Source organism: Leptidea sinapis, chromosome 17, assembly GCF_905404315.1.
Source record: "Leptidea sinapis chromosome 17, ilLepSina1.1, whole genome shotgun sequence".
NCBI classification, from domain to species: Eukaryota; Metazoa; Arthropoda; class Insecta; order Lepidoptera; family Pieridae; genus Leptidea; species Leptidea sinapis.
In genome coordinates, this window is record NC_066281.1 from 10,946,262 (window position 1) to 10,972,543 (window position 26,282).

Below are 26,282 nucleotides of genomic sequence, written 5' to 3' on the forward strand. Positions count from 1 at the left end.
GAATCTGTTTGGAGATAAGAAACAAATTTCGAGATATAGAAACAATGTTTCATTGTTTTTTTTATGGAAGAGGAGGACACACATGCATGCAACCGTGTGTTCAGTGATCACCACCGTCTTTTCTGCAAAACCAGAGGAATCACAGGAGCTTGCCGGCCATTAAGGAAGGTGTACGCGCTTTTTTTAAAGTGTCCATGTCGTATCGTCCCGGAAACACCGCACAAGGAAGTTCATTCCACAGTTTTGTAGTACGTGGAAGAAAGCTACTCGAAAACCGCACTATGAACACATCCAGATGGTGGGAATGATATGTTTATTCGTGGCGTGTCGTGCGAAAATGGAATTTGGCGGCAGGAATCAGGTCAAACAGCGCTTCGGAAGACTACCCGTGGTAAATGCTGTAGAAGACACACAATGAAGCGACGTCTCTACGCACCGCCAGGTGATCGATCCGTTCACAGAGAATTGGATCCCCGACAATTCGTGCAGCTCTGCATTGGACGCGGTCAAATGGTTCAATCTGATACTGGGGTGTGCCAGGCCAGTGATGAGAGCAACACCCCATATGTGGCCGGACCTGCGCTTTATAGAGCGCTAGAATGTGGGCCGACTTGAAATACTTCTACTGCCGTGGTCTGACGGTATGACGCTCAGCTTCTTCGAAGCCGATTTGGCTTGACCATGATGACCGCGGAATTGGCAATTGCTCGAGATTTGAGAACCTGTACACCGATACTAGGCGACATTTTAAGGGAGGTATTGTCGAAGAGCGGTGATACGACCCGTGGGGTTTTTTTATGGTAAACGCGCAATCTTGAGTCTTTTGGGGGTTAAATTGGACAAGGTTCATTTAACCCCATTCCGCGACCTTCTCAAGACAGGACATCATAGAAGACACAAGTTTCTTCTGGCACTGGTCGACGATTTCCCGAGAGATACCTGGATGTCCAGCGTATTCGGCTGCTGTCGTCTGCGTAGCAATGCATGTTGGAGGTGTCTAACATTTTATTGATATACAGAAGAAACAGTGTAGGAGAGATAGCACACAGCCCTGGAGATCGCCAGTGTTCACGGGCTTCGGGTTCGAGCAATAACCGCCGACAACGACCTGTATGTTGCGTCCAGTGAGGTGAGCTGGAGGTCAAAATGCATAAACTTTCTGGATGCTCAAATGATGGAGAGAATGAGAGAAGCGAATTACACGGTCAAAGGCCTTCGCTATATCCAGGTTAACTGCCAGGCCATCTCCCTTGCTTTCAGTAGCCGCCGCGCATCTGTGTTAGGTATACCAGAAGATCGCCCACCGACGACCATGGCGAAAGTACAGTACACTGTCGGTCGTTGGTGACCCTCAAGGTATACCAGGAGCTGTGCGATTAATTATGTCTCCATGATTTTGGAGAGCAGGGAGGTAATACCTATAGGCCTGTAGTTTGCCGGATCCGAACTGTCTCCTTTATTTCGATCGGATGGACATGGGCTGACTTCCATGAGCCCGGAACTACGCCTTTTGAATATGAGTGCCGGAAAAACGCGTTAGTACCGGCGCCAACTCAGGGGCATACGTTCTAAGCACGGTGAGAGAAATGCCATCCGGACGCTCGACTTCTTAACGTTCAACGAAAACAGAGCTCGCGGAACAGTTTCCTCTCTGAACTGTACTTCATGCTATAGAGCTCTGACATAGTGGCCTTAATCTAAGATTTTATTTAAATCACATAGCCTGTATCTGGAATACGAATTATTGTTTGTTTCCAATCGGTTCACAAACAAAAAGATATTAATTTGTTGAATTATTTGATTGAGAAATCGCACCGAAAGTCGAAAAAATATATTCAAAAGAGCATGGGCGAAGGACCCTCAAGCTAGTTCGAATTCATATGGCTTGCTATGCCATAAAAAATTTTAGATAAGGAAAATCAGATTAATTTCATACAAGCACATAATATACGGTTATTTTATTATGTACTAGCTGACCCAACAGACGTTGTTCTGTATATAATAAATAAATAATGTTTTATATGAATTTGTCAATAATATATCATAACATCAAAAATTACTTCGTAAAATATGCACCCTGCTGTCGTAATGAAATTGTTTCACAGCAGAACTGTCAAACCGTGCGTCAATAAATTCTCTCATAGAAATTATGTATGGACACATGAAAGGAACAACAAATTTGTTGTTTTTATTTAATTTAGCAGCATTTTCCTATTTATCCACCTTTTAAACTTTCTCTGGACTTCCACAAATAATTCAAGACCAAAATTAGCCAAATCGGTCCAGCCGTTCTCGAGTTTTAGCGAGACTAACGAACAGCAATTCATTTTTATATATATATATATATATATATATATAGATATAGATATAGATGAATATGAATATCAAATAGTTCTTTATTCAAAATTTCACAAGGAACAATAGTTACTACGGGTTATTCTTAAAATCTTTGGAAATCGAAGACTGATAAACTCAAATACTGGTAGATACGAAGATACAATACAAATATTATATTGAAAAAATATAATATAATATAAATATAATATTGAAAAAGTATTGTTGGGTATTAATATAATATATTTTTATTGTTAATATTATAGAGCGAAGTATATGCTTTTACAACAAGATCCCAGAAAATGTTCGAAGCAAAAGTATTACAATGTTCAAAAGAATTGTTAAAAATCGTAGGTAAAGGTTACTGTAACATAAATGACTTTCTTAATGATCTCAGGCTATTAAATAATAAGTTTATTTGAACAATATTACTTTTTAAACATATTTTTTTATGAAAAAATAGCACGCAGAGTTTGGTGCGCCCATTCTTCTCAGGTCTGAGGCATTCTTTTTGGAATGGGTGGTAGTTTTTGACTTTCAATAAGTGATGTCACATCCTATTTTGAATAAAAATTATTGAATTTGAACTAACATATAATATTACTATAACATAGTATGTCTAAGTTTTTTTTTTAATTACTTACTTTTAATATTTCTTGGTACTTAACCCATAACCATATTGCAACAAAACCCAGGTACTTATGTACCTTATGCACCAGATTTGTACTAGGTAAGTTTATATAATAGATATTATATTGAATTTGTATCAAAGTAAAAACTGTTAATTGAATATAGTTTTTAAAGAATACTTTCTCTGTGTTATACAAACAATATTGAAGCCAATAAAGGACTTTATACAGTTTTTGTGCGTTTTTCTGTATGTAATTTGTATGTCCGGCCAAAACTCAAAAATTACTGAATAGATTTATAATCTATTTATAAAAAAATGAATTGCTGTTCGTTAGCCTCGCTAAAACTCGAGAACGGCTGGATCGATTTGGCTAATTTTGGTCTTGAATTATTTGTGGAAGTCCAGAGAAGGTATTTAAAATTAAAAGGTATAAACATATGAAAATGTTCGAAATTAAATAAAAACAACAATTTTGTTTTTCCTTTGATGTGTCTCCCATCGTTCACAAATCAAATCGAAAGAATAGTTTAAAATGAATAACTAATTAGAATCTTTATATCGTTCGAACTTTCTCCGGAGGTAAAAAAAAAAATAAGTTTTTATTCTTATTACTTTATATGGCAATACAACGTTTGCTGGGTCACAAGTGGCTGTACAAGTTCTACATAAAAACTAACAAGCATGTGACATGTATATCATCAAAGTTAACAAGAGTCCAAGAGAACATAAAATAGGCTAGATATTACGCTATATGCAAACAGCATATTTGCTGCTTTACTGTGGCACCCACGCGGACGACACCGCAGGCAGTTGCTAGTATTAAATATAAGTTATTCTTGGTAGATAATATTGAGCATGGGAAGGTAAGTGAAAATCTTCTCAGCTTGACTTTATTCAAAATTTGACATGAAAGTACACTCTACATACAGATAAAAATTGGCTTTTTGGACATCTATCAATAGTACCTACGTTGGTCACACTAAAAGTTTAGCGTAACTTTAAAAAAAGAACATGTTATTAAAAAATATTATGTTTATTGCTTTTCAAAATACTCTCCTTTACACTTTAAACATTTTTTCATGCGATTGAACCATTTTAAAACAGGAGGACCACAGATCTGAAGGCATGTTTTCTACGTGCTGATTGAACGCTATCACTGCCTCTTCGGAATTGGTAAAAGTGAAACGTCTCATAAAATCTTTGATTTTGGGTAAAAAAAATCAAAAATCACAGGGTGCTAGGTCGGGGCTATGTGCTAACAGCATTAGAATCTCCGTAGTCGTACTTCATTAGCAGCTGTGAGCAGCATTCCACGCGAGCCCGCTTCTGCTCCGCTGTCAGTTTATGAGGGATCCAATGACAACAAAATTTCCGAACTTTCAATTCTTCGTGTAAAATTTTCTGAATTTGGCTCATACCAATCCCCAATAGTCCTCAAATTGTCTCATAGGTAATCCGCGGTTTTTCTTCAATTAGCCGCTTAACAGTAGCCACATTATTTTCGTTGACGGCAGTTGAAGGCCACCCTTCACGATATTCGTCATGTAAAGAAACCCGACGTCTCTCAAATTCAGCAAACCATTGCCTCACGGTACTCAAGCAAGGTGCTTCTCTTCCAATAGCATTTTGAAGACGAGCGGCACAGTCTTGCGGAGAAAGAGAACTTTAAAAATCATCTCTCTAAAATACTTCGACTTAATTCCATTTTCGTTGCGTACGTAAAAGTTCTGATTTATGATAAAAAACAATTGACAAATGATTTCCCGCCAATTGTGTTTTTTTATTCATAAGAAGGGTGCAACGTTTCAAAACATAGAACATTCGAAATTCAAATACGAGGGGTGGCTGATATAAAATCTACTTTGTTAAAGAAAGTTTTGAAAATCGAACTGGCCACTGCAAAATCATATTCTATATTTATTCCTTTTTCAAAATTATGACGCTTATTTTTTTTCGCTTGCTTTTGTTTTTTTGGCGCGGCTTTGATTTCACCATGTCGAAAGAAAATTGTAAAATGATGAAATTTGAGCATCGAGCAGTGATTAAATTCCTAAGTAAAGAAGGAAATACGCCTACGCAGATCAGAGAGCGCATGTTAAAGGTGTTTGGTGATTCAAGTCCTTCTGAATTCGTCATAAAGTTTAGGTCGAAGCAATTTAAACATGGCCGTGAGAGCCTGGAAGACGACCCACGTAGTGGAAGGCCAATTTCTGCTGTTACCGCAGATAATGTTGAAAAGGTGAAGAACCTGATTCTTGCAGATCGGCGAATCAAGCAGTGGGAGATAGCCAGAGATGTGGGCATTAGCAAGGAACGAGTTCATGAAATTATTCACGAACATTTGGGCATGTCCAAGGTGAGCGCGCGTTGGGTCCCTAGAATGTTGACCCCCTTTGACAAACAAAGGCGAGTAGAATGTTGTCAGGCATTTCTAGACCTGGTCAAAGGTAAAGAAGAAGAGACTATCTCTCGCATTGTGACCTGTGATGAAACTTGGATTCGCCAGTGGGATCCGGAAAGCAAACAAGAGTCAATGCAATGGAAATTTAAAGGAGAAAAGCCGCCAAGGAAGTTCAAGGTTCGGCCGTCGGCTGGAAAACTAATGGCCACCGTATTTTGGGATGTCGAAGGGATTTTGATGATAGATTATTTGCCTAAAAATACAACAATGAATGCTGAATATTATGCAAACTTGCTTGACCAGCTTCGTGAACAAATCAAAGAAAAGCGGAGAGGCAAACTCAGCAAAGGTGTTCTGATTTTACAAGACAATGCTCCTGTACACACAGCCTTAACGGCAAGGTCAGCCCTGAGCAAAAACGGCTTCACAGAAATTAACCATCCACCTTATAGTCCAGATCTGGCTCCCTGTGACTATTTCTTATTCAAAGATTTAAAGAAAAAATTGAGGGGTCGCAGATTTTCGACGGACGAAGAAATGAAGGAGGCTGTGACTGACCATTTTGACGAGCAAAATAAAAATTACTATTATAACGGCATGATGTCACTTATTTGCAAATGTCATAAGTGTATTTCACTTGCAGGAGACTATATAGAAAAAAAAAAAAAAACTAGCCATCAAAGTCTTTTCTTTCATAGTTAGGTAGATTACTTATCAGCCTCCCCTCGTATGTAGTTCCGATTAGCTAGAAGTGCAAAACTTTTAGTGTATATGTACCTAATTATTTATTTATTGGGTACACTTACAACAATGCGCATCATAACATTAACATTTTATTTTAAAACATTACAATACAATCCTACTTATCCAATAGATACTATAATATTTTAGCTTAGCCTATTAAGTACTGCCTACAAGTACCAGACACAGCATTCTCATATAAAAACAAACTACATTTTACTTACATTTTCTAAGTAAGTACCTCTCTAAATTTATACTACCTTATAAGTTATATCACGGACTAGTAAAAAATAAGGACTCCGTGTCACCTTACATAACAGTGTAGCACCAAAACAAGCCGATCAACGTGGAAATACATAGCCCCACGCACACACTTACACTACTACAGGCCGATAGGCGGCCATTATGACAATTGTCATCGTCTGTGACAGATCAGTTTGCGCCTCAATAAAATATTTTAAAAATGTCGTCGTGCGATGTGAAAAAGTGTAAAAATATAAGATACTATGTAAGTATTTGTGGCCATATATGATTATTTAAGGGAGAAAAAATTGTGTAACTAGTATCCCCCGTAATCGCACACACACTAGCATAACGGCACTTGCTAATATCACGGCGCAGTCCTTCTTTTTTTACTCGTCCGTTCCTTATATAAATACCTACATACCTAAACATTAAACATTGACAAATTAATAATTATAATCTAACACAATAAAGAATAAAAGTACCTACCAAAATAAATTGATTAGTTGATGTTAAATAAAGTATGATTTAGCGTTTAAGTTAATGTAGGATATGCAAAATATAGCCAAGGGGTGATGTAAACCTAAATTATTTATATTCTATTTATCGCATTTTTCTGTAGATATATCACTCGTAACATTTTATAGGTACTTAGGCATAGCAAAGACCTTAGTCCTTAGCCGTTAGGCAGCAATAACTAGAATATTAATGGGCAAATTATTTATTCAGATTTACATTGACATAATTTTTAATGCAAATACAAGGCCCATTGCACTGATAAGAGATTATTATATTTTATCAGTGTTGTGTAGAAGCCGTCAAAATACTCGCGCGTCATGTGTTTCCATTTCGAATCATGCTGGTGTAGTATACTGACATAACATACGCTTGTGTGCGTGTAGTCATATTGAAGCGCGAACGCAGCGTTGTTTGTTGGCGTTGCCCGCCGCCCGCGCCCCGCGAGGGCATTACAACCATCGCGAACGCTACTACTAACATCTTTAGATGCCGTCAGCTCATGTTTCTGAATAATGTGTGCTATTGTGAATTGTACTAATTGATCACGGTGGCCCTTGTTACTAAACAGTGTGTTACAGTGTTATATTTTACCGACGAGCGAACATCTAGTGAAATAATATAAAATCGTGAACTTTTTAGCAACTATAACATTGCAAATGGCCTAAATTGGACTCCTTATGTGTTCCAGTGAAGTTCACAAAGACACAACTTAGAAACAGTTCAAGGGATTCGATGTTTTGATCTCCTGTAAGTTATTGTTTCATTAAAATTGTACAAAGTAGTCTGTCAGTTTTTGAGGTTATGTTTAAAATATAGCTGTGTAACTTGTTATCAACATTGAATGATTATGTTTCTTGATCTGTTTAGTGTTTGTAATTTTTGTATAATACTTATGATTAATGAATTAGGCAACGATAAGTAACTTTGAAACATCTATTTTCTTAACCTTCACTCTGTATATTTATAGAATGAAACGTAGTTTTCACTAACCAAATACATGTATTGCTTAAATTTATTTATTTTAACCAGTGAACAAATTTAGGCTAGTATGAAATGGGCGATTTCGTGTTAAATAGAGATATAGTTATATAATTGGTAGATATATAGTATCTATATTTAGTACCTACTTAATTCGTTTTTGTATTTTATGATAAATTAATTTTATTAGGTTTTTTCGATTTAATTATCGATAAAAATATGCGTTGTGAGATACCTACATATTTTATCATCATACCTATGTGTAAGGTAATAAGAAATCTAGCCTTTATGCTACAATATAATATTTTATTTTTTAATTATGTGTGTACTTAGGTGGGTAATACTTTTGTCCCATTCAAACTATGTAACTTTTTAATAGGTAGGTAGGTAGTTGACTTGCACGGAAATTGTGGTAAGGGTGGTTTTTTCATATTATTATAGTTTTTATTATTTAATTGACTAGTGCAATAACATACTTCATGACATAGAATGTAATACCATAAAAAAACTCTACTCTCGCTAAATTTTTCGAACTCCATGCCTCAATCGTCGAAAAAAAAATACAAGATCGCGTGTCTGTCTGCCTGACTGACTTTTGGCTTTGAAATCGATTATCTGACGTCTATATAGCGTAAAAATTAACACCCCTTTAATGGAATGTTGTCAGATACAGCTGAATACGTTTTGGCATACCTAGTGAAAGTTTACATACCTACATTACAAAGTAGCTGAAAACGAAAAATAATGTAATAAATACCTACATAGTAGTAAAATCATTTCGTCCTAAATACCACAGTGTCCGAAGACGAAGATTTTTAATCAGTGTGTGTTGCCAGTGATGACATACTCATGGTCGCTCAGAAGGCAATGGGGAGATCGAATCAGAAATGAGGAGAATGAAGATCCGTAGCAGAACCAAATTCTCCGACATAGCGCAGTTGGTTGCAAAACTGAAATGGCTGTGAGCGGGCCACATAGCTCGACGAACACATGGCCGTTGGAGCAGTAAAGTCTTCAAACGGCGACCACGTACTCGAAGACGTAGTTGTTAGGCCCCCCACATGATGGACCGACGTTCTGGTCAAGATCGCCAGAATAGGTTGGTTGAGGGCAGCGCAGGGGTTGGACTTAGTATCTCTTAGCACGAATTAGGAGGTAAAAAATATTGTAGTTGATAGAGCTTTAGTCCACGATTACAATGATACCACTCTTATTACAAGGTAATGCACCGTTTTCAAGAAAATAACGAATGAAATTCTAACCTAAAACAGATAAATCACGTAAATAAACACTACTGACATCGCGGCGGGAGGCTAGAAACTGTCATGAAATGATTTTGGTTTCTTCGTAAAATATTTGGACAGGCAAAGGGTTTAAGCCCATACAGCCATAAATTGTATGAAAAACAGTGAAATGAAATGTATTTTCTTGAAAACTGTGTATTACGTTGTAATAAGAGTGGTAGCACTATAATCGTGGACCAAAGCTCTATCATATACAATTCATTAAAATTGGTTAGGTTAGGTTATGTTAGAACAGTTAAAACAACGCACGAGCCGAGCGTAGCGTGCCGCGGTAGCCGCCGGCGAGTGTAATAAGAGTGGTATCATTGTAGTCGTGGACTAAAGCTCTATCAACTACAATATTTTTTACATCCAAATTCGTCCTAAGGAATACTAAGTTTTAATCCAGCGCAGGACCGATTGTCATGGCAATCTTTGGGGTGGCCTTTATCTTGCTACTTACGATATATTTGACGACCTCTATAGCTGAGTGGTTAGCGATCCTACCTACTAAGCTAGAGGTCCCGGGTTCGAATCCCGGTAGGTGCAAGCATTTATATGATGAATATGGATGTTTGTTTCCGAGTCATGGATGTTTAAATGTATTTATGTATGTTTATATGTATGTTATATGAATTTATGTATGTTTAAGTAAGTATATTGTATTAAATATATCATTGTTTTGTAACCCATAACACAGGCTATATATGCTTAACTTGGGGCAAGATAATTTGTGTAAAGTGTGTCAATATTATTATTATTATAAATTAAATGTTTCCATAATGTGTAACTGGCAAGCAATGGTCTGTCAGGTAAATGGAAAAATTCAGTACTAAACCGAGGTCATTTTTCTCTGCTGTGATTGTCATGACTAACAATACCTTATTACCGTAGTTTCTTTAAAAAATGAATCATAGTCGAATAACGTCTTATGAACCACTTATATATTAAAAGTAACTATATCTTTAAACTATTAAAAATGTTACCATTTATTATTCATTTACCCATGGCAGAGTGCCTTTTCATCTTCAAGTTGCGTCTTCGTCTTTCTATTTAACTTGGCCCTTTCATAACGAACGCAACGCTTTTCTTATAGTCATTTAGTTCCGTCGGGTTGCTGAACGCCTGGTAGCTCAAAAGTCCACCGTCATCGCCCATGCGTTAAGGTTTGCCCTGCGTTTCCCCGGGGCATAAAACGAAAAGTCCCAGGCTATGGGTGTCGGAAGAGGCGATTAAGGGCTCTTACCAGTGTGAGGCTCCTTTGCATAGGATTCCGGCTAGATTATGGGTACCACAACGGCACCTATTTCTGCCGTAAAGCAGTAATGTATAAGCATTATTGTGTTTCGGTCTGAAGGGCGCCGTAGCTAGTGAAATTACTGGGCAAATAAGACTTAACATCTTATGTCTCAAGGAGACAAGCGCAATTGTAGTGCCGCTCAGAATTTTTGGGTTTTTCAAGAATCCTGAGCGGCACTACATTGTAATGGGCAGGGTGTATCAATTACCTTCAGCTGAACGTCCTGCTCGTCTTATCCCTTATTGTCATAATAAAAAAAAATCTCACGTTAGCTGTTGACTGCGCTAAGACAAGCACTTGATGAACAAAAAAAGACACAGTGTGGTGCACAAGCTAATGGGTATTTAGTGACGAGCCTTCATCTGATGGTTAGGGATACGCCCAGCCCATTACAATACCGTTAGGATTCTTGAACATCAATAGAGCACGGCAATACTTCAAGCCGGCCTACATTCTAGCGCTGGTCCGGCCACATATGGAGTATTGCTGTCATCTCTGGTCTGGCGCACCCCAGTATCAGCTCGATCCATTTGACCGCGTGCAACGCAGAGCAGCTCAAATTGTCGGGGACCCAGTGCTCTGTGAACGGCTGGATCACTTGGCGTTGGGTAGAGACGTCGCTTCATTGTGTGTCTTCTACCGCATTTATCACGGGGAGTGTTCCGAAGAGCTGTTTAACCTGATTCCTGCCGATGAATTCCACCTTCGCAAGACACGCCACAAGTTAGGATATCATACCCACCATCTGGATGTGTGGCGGTACTCCACAGTGCGGTTTTCAAGGAGCTTTCTTTCACGTACTACAAAGCTGTGGAATGAGCTTCCTTGTGCGGTGTTTCCGGGACGATACGACATGTGTACCTTCAAAAAAGCGCGTACACCTTCCTTAAAGGCCGGCAACGCTCTTGTGATTCCTCTGGTGTTGCAAGAGAATGTGGGCGGCGGTGATCACTTAAAAAACAGGTGACCCGTTCGCTCGTTTGTCCTGCTATTCCATAAAAAAAACATCTCAAAGTTCTGATCTGCATCGCAACAACGTTCGTCGGTTTGAACCTCAAGATGTTTAGTCAGTATTAGTATCAGTCTCTTTAGCCCAGTATTCAATAGCTACGGAACCCGTTAAACTGAAATTAAAGATGTATATGGTTTTACAACAAGATCCCATAAAATGTTCAAAACAAAAGTATTACGGTATTCAAAAAAATTGTTAAAAACGTTTGTGTGGTAAAGGTTACTATGAGATAAATGACTTTCTTAATGATACCACAGATTGGGAATGGAGCGACCGTTCTTAGGCAATTAAATAATATGTTTAATTGTGCAATATTACTTTGTTAACATATTTTTTGATGAAAAATAGCCCGCAGAGTATGTTGCGCCCATTCTTCTCAGGTCTGAGGCATTCGTTTTGGAATGGCTGGTAGTTTTTGACTTTCAATATGTCACATCCTATTTTGAATACAAATATTTGAATTTGAATGATTATCACTTCAACATGCAGTGTCAATCTTAAATTTGTTGTCATAATTCTGAAAAGGCTTATAATACGAGGGCTGCACTAAAAGTATCGGGAATGGAATATTTCCACTGTTCCTGTCATATTAAAATCTTTTTATTTGAAATCTCATTGGTTTTAAAAATCGAATACCATTTATTTATTTAAAAAAAGATTCTCAGTCTTGTCACAAGTTCTTTTCAAACTTGTTTAGTCGTTGAGTAAAAGGAATTGACTCGTAAAAATTCTACAGCGATGAATTATTATGACTTTCGGAGTGGTTTAACACAAAAACAGTGTGTTGACCGGATGATTTCTGCATTTGGTGATGAAGTCCCATCCAAAACCACAATTTATCGCTGGTTTGCTGAATTTCAACGTGGACGTGTCAAGCTCAGTGATGATCCCCGTCAAGGTCGTCCAAAAACTGCAGTCACCAAAGAAAACGTTGATGCTGTGCGTAAGCTGATTCAGGAAGATCGACATGTGACATACCGCGAAATTCAGGCAACTTTAGACATTGGCATGAGTCAAATACATATAGTCTTGCATGAACAAATACGTGTAAAAAAGTTGTTTTCACGATGGATACCGCATTTGCTCTGTGAAGAGCAAAAAGCGGCTCGCGTTACTTGGTGCGTCAGAACTCTCGAAAGATTCCACGCAGGATCCTCAAATGCTGTATACAACATCGTATCAGGTGATGAATCCTGGATATACGCGTACGAACCCGAAACAAAAAACCAGTCACAAGTTTTGGTGTTCGAAAATGAGTTAAATCCAATAAAAATTGTTTGTTCACGGAGTGTTGCAAAAAAAATTGTGGCGACGTTTGTCTCCAAAACCGGCCATGTTGCGACTATTCCTCTTGAGGGACAAAAGGGGTTAATGCAGAATGGTATGCTAGCATTTGTTTGCCACAGGTCGTTTCTGAACTCCTTTAAGAGAACTGCAACCGCCGCATCATCCTCCATTCTCACACCGCGCACAGAACAAAAGAGTTTTTAGAGCAAGAAAACATAGAATTATTAGACCATCCGCCGCACAGCCCCGACGTAAGCCCTAATAATTTATATACTTTCCCTAAAATAAAGAATAAATTGCGTGGTCAGAGATTTTCATCACCTGAAGAAGCTGTGGACGCCTACAAAACGGCCATTTTGATGGAATGAACTTCCGAATGCAATGGTTGTTTCAATGATTGGTTCCATCGTATGAAAATATGTGTCAAATTTCGCGGAGAATACTTCGAAAAGCAATAAATACATTTTGAAATAGTAATGTTGTGTCACTTACTTGATTCCCGAAATTTTCAGTGCCGCCCTCGTACGTGTTGATAGAGTGTCTTGCTGTTTGACACCCGATAAACTGTGTGCGTGACAAGCTACGTCTTACACTCGCGATTTGTGTGACACTTTGTGTTAGTGTGCGTGCATTGCTCAAAATAGAGGTTAACTGTACACGCAAATTTTTGTCGACATTTTCATAGCTGCCATAGTCTGAAGTAAAAAATATCTAAGTGAAAAGGATCTCAAATCTCCTGTCATAACAATATGGACGATCACCATCTTTGATCAGATAAATGTATTGCAGAAAATTGCTCATTTTAGAATCACGACACTCACTCAGTAATCCCCTGCTTCATAGATAGCACTTATACTTTGAGATAAGATAAAATATTTTTTGCTTTTGTTGAAACCGAAATGTAATATTATCATAATATTATAAATAAAATTTTGTTAATATTTTCCGCTATCTTTGCGATCGTTATCGAAAATGGCGCGAAAAATTTTTTTGCACGCACGCAGTTAGGTACTAACTTACCTTTGTAGGTAAGGTAGGTAAGTAGTTAATATGTAAAATGTAAAATGATGCAACAAACACACTCAAACGTCAAATAGTCAATGTCTCACACGAGTAAGTGGAAAAGTAAATGTAAATTAATACAAAAGTTATTGAGTACAGTAGCTGCATCATCCACATACACCATAAATAAATAAAGGTATTCTGTGAACATTTAATAAGCGATTATAAATAAATAAATATGTATATATACATACATATATATACACACAATAACTTTTAAGAATCTGAAACCGAGTCTCCGGCAACAGGATCGTCCTGCCACCACTATATTATCTTCCTATCGTAGAATTACATGAGATTTCTTTAATCATTCGTGTATTAAGTTCAATACAATATTAAGTACTTCAACTAAATTGATTAATTCGATGAGATCGAAGATATTGACCTCAATAGTTTTGTTTTTAATTGAACTTGTTTTATAAGCTGTATGTCGAGGCCGGTATTATGTGTAAACCCTACTTATATCGAGAAGCGTATTATCCTTTATTTGCGAGGTTAACCGACCATTTCTCTGTTTTTAAGAAGCTTTTAAATTATTACAATCTGTGGTATCTTGTGCAAAGGAGCCTCCCACTGGTTCCGTTAGGTAAAATTATTTATTTACAGGACAACCGGTAGTTAATACATTCTAATACACTTAAAATATATCAAATATTTACAAATAATGAGTTGAATGTACAACATACACAGTCTTTGCTTTGGTGACACCAAGAAATAATAATATAGAATAAAGCAAAAATTATGAAATCAAGATACGAATTTGAAAAGAAGAAAAAACAAATAGACATTTATTAATAGTAAAAAGGTTATAAATAGTATGAAGCGGTAAGCTCACTGCTTTTTATTTACCTATTTATATAAACCTTACGAATATTTACAATGCGTCGATCGATTGTAGATAATAATATTTTTAAAACAAGTATTAAGACGCGGTATTTCATTTTGATAGCTCGGTACTGGGTCGCGACCCGGCAAATGGGAAACGGTGATCTATATGTTATGAGTTATATTAATTGTTAATTCCGCTAAAAATCGAGTTACTTCTTATTCGAATGGTTAGTAAATTTAATATACGTTCACAAAAATCGTCACCTTTTTGCTCTTAATAGTGATTTTCATTATTATAACACTAGAAATAAGGGATTGCTTGTAACTAATTCTAGTAGGCTTCATAAGATACATAATAGCTTTAAGGTTAATGTATACACTTCTATAATAAAGTCCCAGCCATTGGTCAGGCATTATCTATAAGTAAATTTAAATGTTTTATAAAAAAATGGCTCTGTCGTAAATCCTATTACTCCACTGCTGAATATCTAAATGATCGGACAGCCTGGGACTAGATTATGATTATTTTATAGCGATAGAAATGACTGTACAATATTGTATATTTTTATTGAAAAGAGCGCAAAAAAAGAATGCTGGGAGAGTTTCTTGCGCCCCTTCTTCTCTCTCAGAGCGCCATTTGTTTCCGAAGCGGTAGTAGTATCTACTAGAAATGACATCCAAAAGAATTCTAATGGAATCAATTTGAGAAAATAAATGCCTTTTATGCCTAGTGACCCCGACTACTAAGTTAGAGGTCCCGGGTTCGAATCCCGGTAGGTGCAACCATTTATATGATGAATATAGATGTTTGTTTCGAGTCATGGATGTTTATTTGTACTTATGTATGTTTAAGTAAGTATACTGTATTAAAAATATTGCCTATTGTACCCATAGTACAGGCTATGCCTAGTTTGGGGCAAGATAATTTGTGTTAGAGTGTGTCAATATTATTATTATTATAGCAAGATTCCCAGAAATGTTATGGAATTAGACGTTATTTAGCGGAAATAGATAATTATCTAAATTTTAAGAGTTACGTTAAGTGTTAATTCCGCTAAAAAAACTAGTTAAACTAGTTATTTGGTTTAATGTTATACTAAGATTTTAGTGTTATATTTATAATTATTATAGTTTATTTATTTATTTTATTGTAGAAACTAAACTACTAAACGCTGGGAAGATGAAGTAAAAAGAGTAGCTGGGCCTAAATGGATCCAAATAGCGAAAGACAGAGAGGCTTGGAAAGCTTTAGAAGAGGCCTTTGTCGAAAGACAAGCTGTTTAAAATAACATATAATTTAGATTTAAGTTTATATTTAGTGAAGTATCATTTATAATATTTGTGAACAGCAATAAAGGCTTATTTTATTTATTTATTTATTTATAATAAGATGGTGGGTTAGAAAAAACTGATGGGCTAGTGGGAAGACATTTTGTAAAGATATGTTGGCGAACCCTGTAGAAGACCGAATACATGCATATATAAGAAGATTTGCTTAAATACAGAAGTAGTTCTGAAATATAGCATTTAAAATTGGCGTTTGCAGTCTAACTATAATTGAACAATATGGCGTAAATCAACTTGACCTCCAAAGACTTGGCGCGTAAATTTGGTACAAGCGATGTTAAACATCGCTGATCATTTTTAAAGACTGTAAAAAATACGTCAAATAGCATTTCAATTATCAATTTGTATACATTAACAGTTAACATTTGAAACTTACCTAGTCTTGCCATAAATATTGAAACAAATAAGTGTGTCCATTGGCTGCAATAATAAAATAAAAAGCCTTTATTGATGTTAACAAGTTTTACACAGAGTAGTTTCGTGTGCCTAAAATTAATTTACTTATGACTACTATATAAAAAAACACATTTTGACTACTAATATCTATTGATTATCGGCAAACGGTAGTTCGGTTACAACTTGTCTTCCGACAAAGGCCTCCTCTAAAACTCTCCAGTCTTTTCTCATTTTTGCAGTGCGAGTCCATGTTGAACCCGCTATTTTCTTAACGTCATCCTACCATCTCTTAGCCTGTCTTCCTCGAAGTCTCTTTCGGTCTAAAGGGTACCATTCTGTGGTAAGTTTTGTCAATTTTTCTTGCTTTTCTCTCATCATATGCCCGTCGCCCACTTCAGCTGTTTGTATGTTGTGTATTGGCTGCAATACAGTCCTTTAAACGTTGAGGCCAGTTATTAAAAGAAGCACGCACTCATGTCCATGTGTAAGTCCATGGGAAAATTCTTCACTGCCAATCGTACGGATTGTTTTAGGAACTCCAAATTATCATGGCGTTTATGGCAAGCCGTACTCTCTAAAACTGACCATAAATCATAATATGGACTAGACGACGGCCTGTCTTCAGCTCTGATGAAGTCCGAAACGTTGGTTTCCAACCATGATCGTGTAGACCGAGCTTTATGACCCGGCGCCGAGTCTTGCTGGCCGGACCATTCTTGTTTATTGAACATGGTGTTGTTAAGGGGTGTCACTACCTTCTCAAGAAGATAGTATCTTGTTACACTTGTGCCGATGTTTTGATACCTTTTTCACTAATGTACGGCTCTGTCACTCCTTCATAGCTAATACCCCCACCAAACCATCACTGAAGTCAGATAGTGCCCAAGTTGCACTCTCTCGACTAATTTGGAAGCTTCCTTAGAGCTTTGAGCATAAATACGGTCATTTTGTTTGTTAAAATGTTGCTCAATTGTAAAAAATTTCTCATCCGTAATCAATATCTTTTTCTTTTTCTTTTTTTTTTTTTTTTTTTTTTTTTTTTTTAAAAAGAACGCCCGCTGAGTTTCACTCTTTTTTGAATGCGTGGTAGTTTTTGACGTTCAATAAGTGATTTTGAATCCTAATTTAAATAAAAATATTTGAATTTGTACCCTCCTCCCTTTGCGTGCCGCTTCAGTAGTTGTTTCTATTTTACCACCCTATACTTTTTAAATTATCAGTTAAGAAATGACGAGTACGTCTCTTATAGGCTGTAAGTGCTTAGTCATCTCATAAAATACGCGATATGGTTCTAGGTGCTATCTTCATCTCCCACCTCAGGACAGGATTTCTTCGAATTCTCTCCCTTAACTGCTTTGACCACCTTTTTCGTGCGAACACTACGTGGACGGCCAGATCTTTTTCTGTTACAGAGGAGGTCTCATTGTATCTATTAATATCCCGGTACACTCACATTTTACAAATACCAAGCGTATGGAGAGTTTTAAAAATTGCATTTGGCCCTACTTTGTGTGATGAAATCACAGCGAATCGGTTCTCTTTATCACCCCACTCCATTTTAATATCGCAAAATATTGTACAATGTATTGACGCCAAAATGAGAAAACTCAATAAACTGAACGTAGTGTTTGTTTTTGCAATGAACAAACTTATAAAAATGACAGATTCCAAATTCAAAAGTAATATTTTGTTTATTTTTAACTAGCTGACCCGGCAAACGTTGTATTGCCATATAATTTGCAGATTTCATTTCTACTTACTTCACACTTATTTTATATTTTGGATAATTCACACTATAATTTTATAAAGCCTTTGAGTTATTCTAGTGTGTAAGCTATATTATTATAAAGTTTCATCAAAATCCATTCAGTAGTTTTTGCGTTAAAGAGGTACAAACGGTCTGGATGTATAGACATACAAGCTTTCACATTTATAATATTAGTAGGATTCTAACAGTATTTATGGCCAAACTTCTTGCTAAAATTAAAACTATTTTTATTATTTGATGCTTTTTTCCTATTTCTTTTTAATATGTCGTTATCAACTTCAGAATGGAACTGTTACGGGTCGCTTATCCCATTATAATGTCAATAAGGTGTTAATTCATTAGTGAACCCATGACCTCTATGTGAAGTAAGCTCGTGTCCCGTCGAACCGTACAAAGGTCATTTATACGCATCTGAGAACCTCAAGCGTCACTGGGTAACAAGAGTATTTAAAGCATAGAGTTATTGATCGCGTCTGCTCACTCCGTACCTCATTACGTCATCGTTTCCCGGCTCCTCGCAAATAATGACGTCATATCAGTGACGGTTTGCTGTTATCATCTCGGCACATGCGTACTTGCTGTTATTTAGAAGTTTACTTCGTAATATGCAGTTGGCGATAAAATTAATTGATGTAAGTGATGTATGATTCGAATAAGGGCACAGTTTTTTTTAATGTAACTAGTAAATAGTGCTAATTGTGCATTGCAAAACTTAGTAGATCTACGCAAATTCAGACAAATTATTATTAGTACATTTATTTAAGATTAACTTAAAATAAAAATAAAAAAAATTAACTAAAAAAAAACAAGGGACTTCAAAAGATATGCACTAAAATGTATAGGAATAACTGCGTATTTTTTATACAATCTAATTAATAACTAATTAAAAGTGAGGTGGAGAACAGGGAGCCAACCGCTAGAATAGACCGTTGCTAGCAAAAAAAGGTTCTTAATCGAAATAAAAAAATATAACAACAAAATATTTATAAATGTAAATTTACATAAAACCTTATCCTCGTTGTAATACAGACTATAAACGTATGAAGTTATTATAATAATTATTATGAGTAAGTTGTAATAATATAATATTTAACTCGCATTAAGCAAAAGAAAAAAATTCTATTGCAAATAACATTTATTACTTTTACAGTGTGTTAGTTTAACACATAAATATACAAACATACATAAAATCACGCCTCTTTCCCGTAGGGGTAGGTAGAGACCACTTCTTTCCACTTGCTACGATCCTTACATACTTGTTTCGCTTCGTGTACTTTCATTATTCCTTTCATACATGCTCTCCGGTTTAGGGTACCCTTGACCTGGCCTTTTTTCAAGACGTCCCTGATTTGTTCTTGAAACATCCGCCTAGGTCTACCCCTTCCAACACTTTCATTCACACTGGCCTTATACACTTTCTTCGTCAATCTTTCTTTATTCATTCTCTCGACATGTCCAAACCATCTCAGCATACCTTTCCCAATTTTTGTGTTTGTTGTGTTTTAATACATAAATATAAAACAATGTAAAATATAAGAAGCTTATTCGAAGTAGTCTCAATTGGCTGCAATACAGTCCTTTAAACGTTGAGGCCAGTTATCAATAGAAGCACGCACTATTTCCATGGGAAAATGCTTCACTGTCAATCGTACGGATTGTTTAAGGGACTCCAAATTATCATGGCGTTTAGAGCCAGCCGTACTCTCTTATACTGACCATAAATCATAATCTAGCGAATTAAGATCGGGACTAGACGACGGCTAGTCTTCAGCTCTGATGAAGTCCGAAACGTTCGTTTTCAACCAAGACTGCGTAAACCAAGCTTTATGACGCCGAGTCTTCAACAATCATATAAAAATGACAGATTCCAAATTCAAATCACGGACTAGTAAAAAAGAAGGACTCCGCGCCGTGATATTAGCAAGTAAAGCATCTTTATGCTAGTGTGTGTGCGGTTAGGGGATATACCAGTTATTACACAATTTTTTCTCCTTTAAATAATAAAATATTTTATTGCGGTGTGCGTGGGGTATTTACACGTTAATCGGCTTGTTTTGGTGCCTCATTGTTATGTAAGGTGACACGGAGTCCTTTTTTTTTGCTCGTCCGTGATTCAAATGTAATATTTGGTTTATTTTTAAATATAACAGTATTTATGGCTATTATATAAACTATTTCCTCGACTAGGTGTTTCTTAGGTTCGCATAGATTTTCTTTTGCCTTATTTGGGTTGCTAAAGTTTGTGTCTTGTTCATTTTTAGTAGTCTTAAGCTCTGTCTTAATTTTTGGAAACAGCTTGACGCAGTGTAAAGTAACTCCAAGTTTAAAATAACTTCCCTGGCATGTAATTCTGTAGTGACAAAGGTACTTGGCATGAACCTGATAACAAACCAAGAATATGCAAAATGTGTACAATTAGACATTTTGTTTATGATTTGTTTATTCGGAATTTATTTGCAAGGCTGCTTGACATTCGGAAAACTTCAGAATTATCATTGTATTGACAGCGTTGTCAGCGATATAGTTAACATTTTGCATAATTATTCTTGTTTTATTCTATATAACCAAATTTATTTGTAAGGCCGAAGAAGTTTTAAATTTGGAATAACTTTACCTCGCGTTTATTTATAACACAATACGGTTATTATTAATAATTATAACTGAGTAACATGAGCTGTGTTTAGTAAAAAAAAAATGAGATTCCTAGGTATATTACAATAATGTTGAAATCATTTTTAACTATCAAATTCAGCTTGAATAAAGTCGGGGCGGGTGACTAGTTTATTATTGTATCACCACCATCATCATCATCAGCCGAAAGACGTCCACTGCTGGATAAAGGCCTCCCCCGAAGATTTCCACGACGATCGGTCCTGCGCTGCCCTCATCCAACGTATCCCGGCGATTTTGACCAGATCGTCGGTCCATCTTGTGGGGGGCCTACTAATATTGCGTCTTCCGGTACGTGGTCGCCATTCGAGGACTTTACTGTCCCACCGGCTGTGCCATCTGTCCGTCGAACTATGTGCCCTGCCCACTGCCACTTCAGTTTCACTATCATTATTATTATTGTACATAAATTTACAATTGCAATTACAGGTCAAATAAAAAAAGGTAATTTCGTAAGTGTTTCCTGTAAAATGACATCTTTCGATTCCTCAATGAACCCCTATGCTTATAACACGTTTATACCCAACCCAAACATTTCACTCAAATCCCCAACACTTTCACCAGATGTCGCTAATCACTCGCACCCCTAATGTCAACAAAATGGCGAACTTACGGAACAGGCGACAAAATCACGTCATGTTCATTATTAATGTTTTTTTGTAATATTTTACTTTCCCAAATAGTATTTTGCGTGTGGTTTTAATTTTGTGATATTATTGTGTGTTCGAAGTTGTTAAAAACATGAAATACAAAGCCAAAAAAGGTAGGTCACGTTTACGTAACAGTCCACGGGCAACAGAAAATATCGATTTTATGTGTTGTACAAGTATATTATAACAGCCACTTATACAAGTGTCTCAATAATCATCAAAGTTAATTTTAAAACAGTATTTTGAGCTTATTATTTACATATTTTATGTCAAAACATGTTATTATTATGTTACTGTTTACATTTACCGTGCACCTAATAAGGTTATGTATAGGAATAATAATCATTATAATTTATAAGATTGAATAATAGATTAATCGGTTTAATAAAACGATAATTAGTTCTAGCAGTTAACTAACAATCAGCTGTATCGATGAACTATATACCATAACCTGCAGTTCTTGAGCATGCTTATTACCAATTGTGTATAAATTTTTAACTATCGTGCGTCTTGTATAGGATGTGATATCTCATGCGTAAATTTAATTTAATTTTATATTATAACACTAGAATTAAGGGATTGCTTGTAACTAATTCTAGTAGGCTTCATAAGATACATAATAGCTTTAAGGGTAATTGTATACACTTCTATAATAAAGTCCCAGCCACTGTTCAGGCATTATCTATAAATAAATTTATATGTTTTATAAAATAATGGCTCTGTCGTAAATCCTTTTACTCCACTGCTGAATATCTAAATGATCAGACAGCCTGGGACTAGATTGTGATTATTTTATAGCGATAGAAATTACTGTACAATATTGTATATTTTTATTGAAAAGAGCGCAAAAAAAGAATGCTGGGAAAGTTTCTTGCGCTCTTTTTGCGCGATTCTCTCTCAGAGCGCCATTTGTTTCGGAAACGGTAGTAGTATCTAGTAGTTATTAGAAATGACATGAAAAAGAATTCTAAAGGAATCAATTTTGACAAAATAAATGCCTTTTATGACTTTTAATTAAAAAAACACGACCTCCTGTTCATTGAATTAGAAAACTATGGTCGAAATACATAATTATACTTTTATTTGTGAACGGATGATTAAAATTAAAATAAATCATAAAACCACGAAAGCCTCCTAATATCATTATTATATTAGAATATCTTACTGCATAGTTGAGTTGTAATATTCGATTAACATTGAGTAGGAATACAATTGATCTCAATTTGGCTCTAATGCCGTTCGTGCGGTGATCTCTCACTAGTATCTAGATTCCTATAGAAACATTCCAGTAATAACTGAATTATGAAAAAGAGAGACTCAATTTCAAAAACAATTGCAGATTATATACCTTTTAATTCTATATAGAAGAGTTATAGATATTTCTTGAACAATATTTATCATTCATAATTAACGCTGATCATCATCATTTGCAAATATGCAAAATACAACTCAACCATTTGAACTACCATAGATACATGTATATATAGATAGATAGAACTTTTTCAAAAATACTTTAACGTTCTTTGTTTTTGTTCCAGGTATTGCCATAGAATCTTCGGTATTATGGTTCTTAAAAAAATAATATTTAATTCAATAGCCGAATTTCCTAAATATGGATCCCATACTCGAAACCGATACAGCAATGGCAGACTCACCTGGAAAAAGTGGTAAATCTAAACAAAAGCAAAAAAAGAAAACAAGCCAACCCGAGTCACAAGCAAATAGTCAGACTGTGATAAGGGGAACAAGAAAATTTGTTGTAACGAAGCCGGATGATCAACAGGCAGGCCCCAGTGTACCAGACGGTAATATACATACAGTCCACTTTGGTACTCGAGGTGCAGAGTCCCATCGCCCTCATGTCAGATCTATTTTTAAAGAAAAGCCAGCTGACGATTCCAGACCTTCTAGCTCTGACAGGGAATGTGCCCCAAAAAAAGAATACGAAACATTTCACGGAACTTCATCGAAACCTAGAAATTCAATATTTGATATTTTCCGAATAAGACGAAAAAGTGATTCTAAAAAACATCAGTCTCTCATGCAGAATGTACAGAAAGGTTCTAAAACACTTGAATCTCCGGAAACAACTAAGAATGAAAACTCCGCAGAATCGAAAGATTCTCATAAAAAATATTACTACACCGTTACAGGAGTATCATCTAGAAAGCCAAGTACAATTACTAGAGTTATGGATATATTTAGAAGTAAGCCATCCACCAGTGAACAACCTATATCTGAATTGGTTCGAAAGAAGTCAACAAAACAAATCCGACGGGCTTCCCTAGACACCACTTCACCAACGTATCATAAAAACTCATATGCGGCCTTAGACCCAATTCAAGCAAAGCAAATATTTAGAGAAATTCGTGGACTACCAAAGTACGATCCCTATTTGTCTATAGTTCAAATTTCTTTAGGTGGGCGGGACAAAACTAGACTATTATTAAATTTCTTTAAATATCACAAGTGTTATGAAATGTTACCTAAATCTGCTAAAGTAATAATATTCGATACTCAATTTTTCGTTCGTAAAACGTTTCCTACTCTCGTATCCCATGGCATCAGATCAGCACCATTATGGGATGCAAATAAGAAATCTCTTGTTGGCATGATCACCGTTACGGACTTTATTAGAATTCTATTAATTCTTGATTCAGAAAATTTATCAATGGATGAGTTAGAAAGTCATACACTTCATACGTGGAGAAAATTATTACGCAATGTGCGAAAACCTTTGTGTAGTATTGGCCCAGATCAATCGTTACATGAAGCCATTAATTCTTTAATTAAGAATCGTGTTCATCGATTATTAGTTATCGATCCTGTATCGGGTGACGTTCTATACATATTATCACACAAAAGGATTCTGAGGTTTCTGTTTGTTTATTTAAATGAGTTTCCTGAACTCACATTTTTCCAGAAAAAAATTGTTGATTTGAAAATTGGTACATATGATAACATTCGTTCTATTACTGATGAAACTACAGTAAGGGAAGCTTTTCAAATTCTATTAGAAAAAAATATATCAGCTTTGCCTGTGTTAGATGATAGTGGAAAACTTATAGATGTGTATGCAAAATACGAAGTATTAAACCTAGTGAGCGAGAAACTCTATTTAAATTTGTCTTTAAAAGTAGGTGAAGTAAGAACGAAAAAGAAAGACTGGGATGAAAAATTACAAAAATGTTTTTCCAGTATTACGTTGTATGAGGCATTAGAAATAATAGTAAGAACGGAGAGTCATCGACTATTACTTGTAAATAACGATGATACGCTTATAGGTATTGTTTCGTTGTCCGATATTTTAGTATATTTAAATAGAATTATCCCAGTTGAGAAGAAAGGTTCATCACTTCAAGAGATTTTTAAGCCATTGGAAGATAATAAATTCCCTGAGGCATCTAAGGAGTGCGAAAGTGACACATTATCAATTGAAGTTCCAAATCTAAATGCGCAAGACAACCCCAATTCAAAAGCAGCTGAAACGAGTGATGATCGAAAAGATAACGAGGATGTTGTGTCCAAAGGGCATATCAAAAAAGAAAATGGCTTAGAAATAGAAGCAGAACCATCTAGTCAGAGTGATTCAAATAATATTACGGATTTAGCTTGTAATTTAGAAGAAAATTCCTAATCTCAATTTTAATGCGGAGCAAAATATAATTTTATCTTGTTAAAATTTGCTACTGTCCAAAGAAATGAATACGACTTTAACAATACCCTTACTACGTTACATTTAACATGCTTTTTGCTTGTGAGTCTTGTTAAATCATAAATGCTGCACTAAGATATACTTATCAAGGGACTTATTTATTGTTTTGTTATAATTATAATTATGTTGCTGAAAATAAATGGTTTAGCAAACTTATTGGTGTAGTTTTTCTTATAATTGTTTGAGGTGCTGAGGTGCACCCGGTGCTCTGTGAATGGCTGGATCACTTGGCGTTGCGTAGGGACGCTTCATTGTGTGTCTCCTACCGCGTTTATCACGGGGAGTGTTCCGAAGAGCTGTTTAACCTAATTCCTGCCGCCGAATACCACCTTCGCACGACACGCCACAAGTTGGGATATCATCCCCACCATCTGGATGTGTGGCGGTCCTCCACAGTGCGGTTTTCAAGGAGCTTTCTTCCACTTACTACAAAGTTGTGGAATGAACTTGCTTGTGAGGTGTTTCCGGGATGATACGACATGGGTACCTTCAAAAAAAGCGCGTACACCTTCCTTCAAGGCCGGCAACGCTCCTGTGATTCCTCTGATGTTGCAAGAGAATGTCAGCGGCGGTGATCACTTAACACCAGGTGATCCGTACGCTCGTTTGTCCTCCTTTTCCATAAAAAAAGAGGTTAAAATATGTGTTTTGGTATCAACTATATCAGATAGTAATAAGTTGGTAAAAAGTTTGCCTTTTATATAAAACTCAAGACTTTTTTCAGTTTGTTTCCATTACAGTATAATATAATAATGTGCCATTGTTTCGACGATTTTTTCCATCTTGAAGGTTTCTGTAAACATCTTGGTACTTTTAAGAAAAAAAACGTGACAACTAGTTTTGATTGCCCTCTGTCAGTGTTTTTGTATTTTACATTATCTCGTGTCGGTGTCAACATGACACTGCCTAAATAATTTTAAAGAGGCCGGAAGCAGTGGCAATCTGAAGGTACAAGATCAGAGCTATATGGCGAATGCGTTAACAACTCTCAACCTTACTCTCTTAACTATTGCTGAGTGGCTATACATGTATGTTATTGTAATGAAATACCTCAACGCTTTCTATTGGTTGATGATTCAAAGCCTTCATAGAAAAAAGAAATACATTGGCTATACTT

At 36.1% G+C, this 26,282-nt stretch overlaps 1 protein-coding gene across 2 annotated transcripts; it reads left to right on the top strand.

Annotated features, from left to right (window-relative positions):
- Nucleotides 1-7,278: 7,278 nt before the first annotated feature.
- On the top strand, nt 7,279-25,321 carry LOC126968912 (5'-AMP-activated protein kinase subunit gamma-2-like). Of its 2 annotated transcripts, none has more exons than XM_050814106.1 (2): nt 7,279-7,616; nt 22,989-25,321. In XM_050814106.1, the coding sequence occupies exon 2, from the start codon at nt 23,063-23,065 to the stop codon at nt 25,085-25,087; it is 2,025 nt and encodes a 674-aa protein (XP_050670063.1). In that variant the 5' UTR covers nt 7,279-7,616; nt 22,989-23,062; the 3' UTR covers nt 25,088-25,321. The 2 variants fall into 2 exon arrangements, with proteins under 2 accessions (XP_050670063.1, XP_050670064.1); XM_050814107.1 differs by lacking the exon at nt 7,279-7,616 and adding an exon at nt 21,401-21,563.
- Nucleotides 25,322-26,282: the final 961 nt, after the last annotated feature.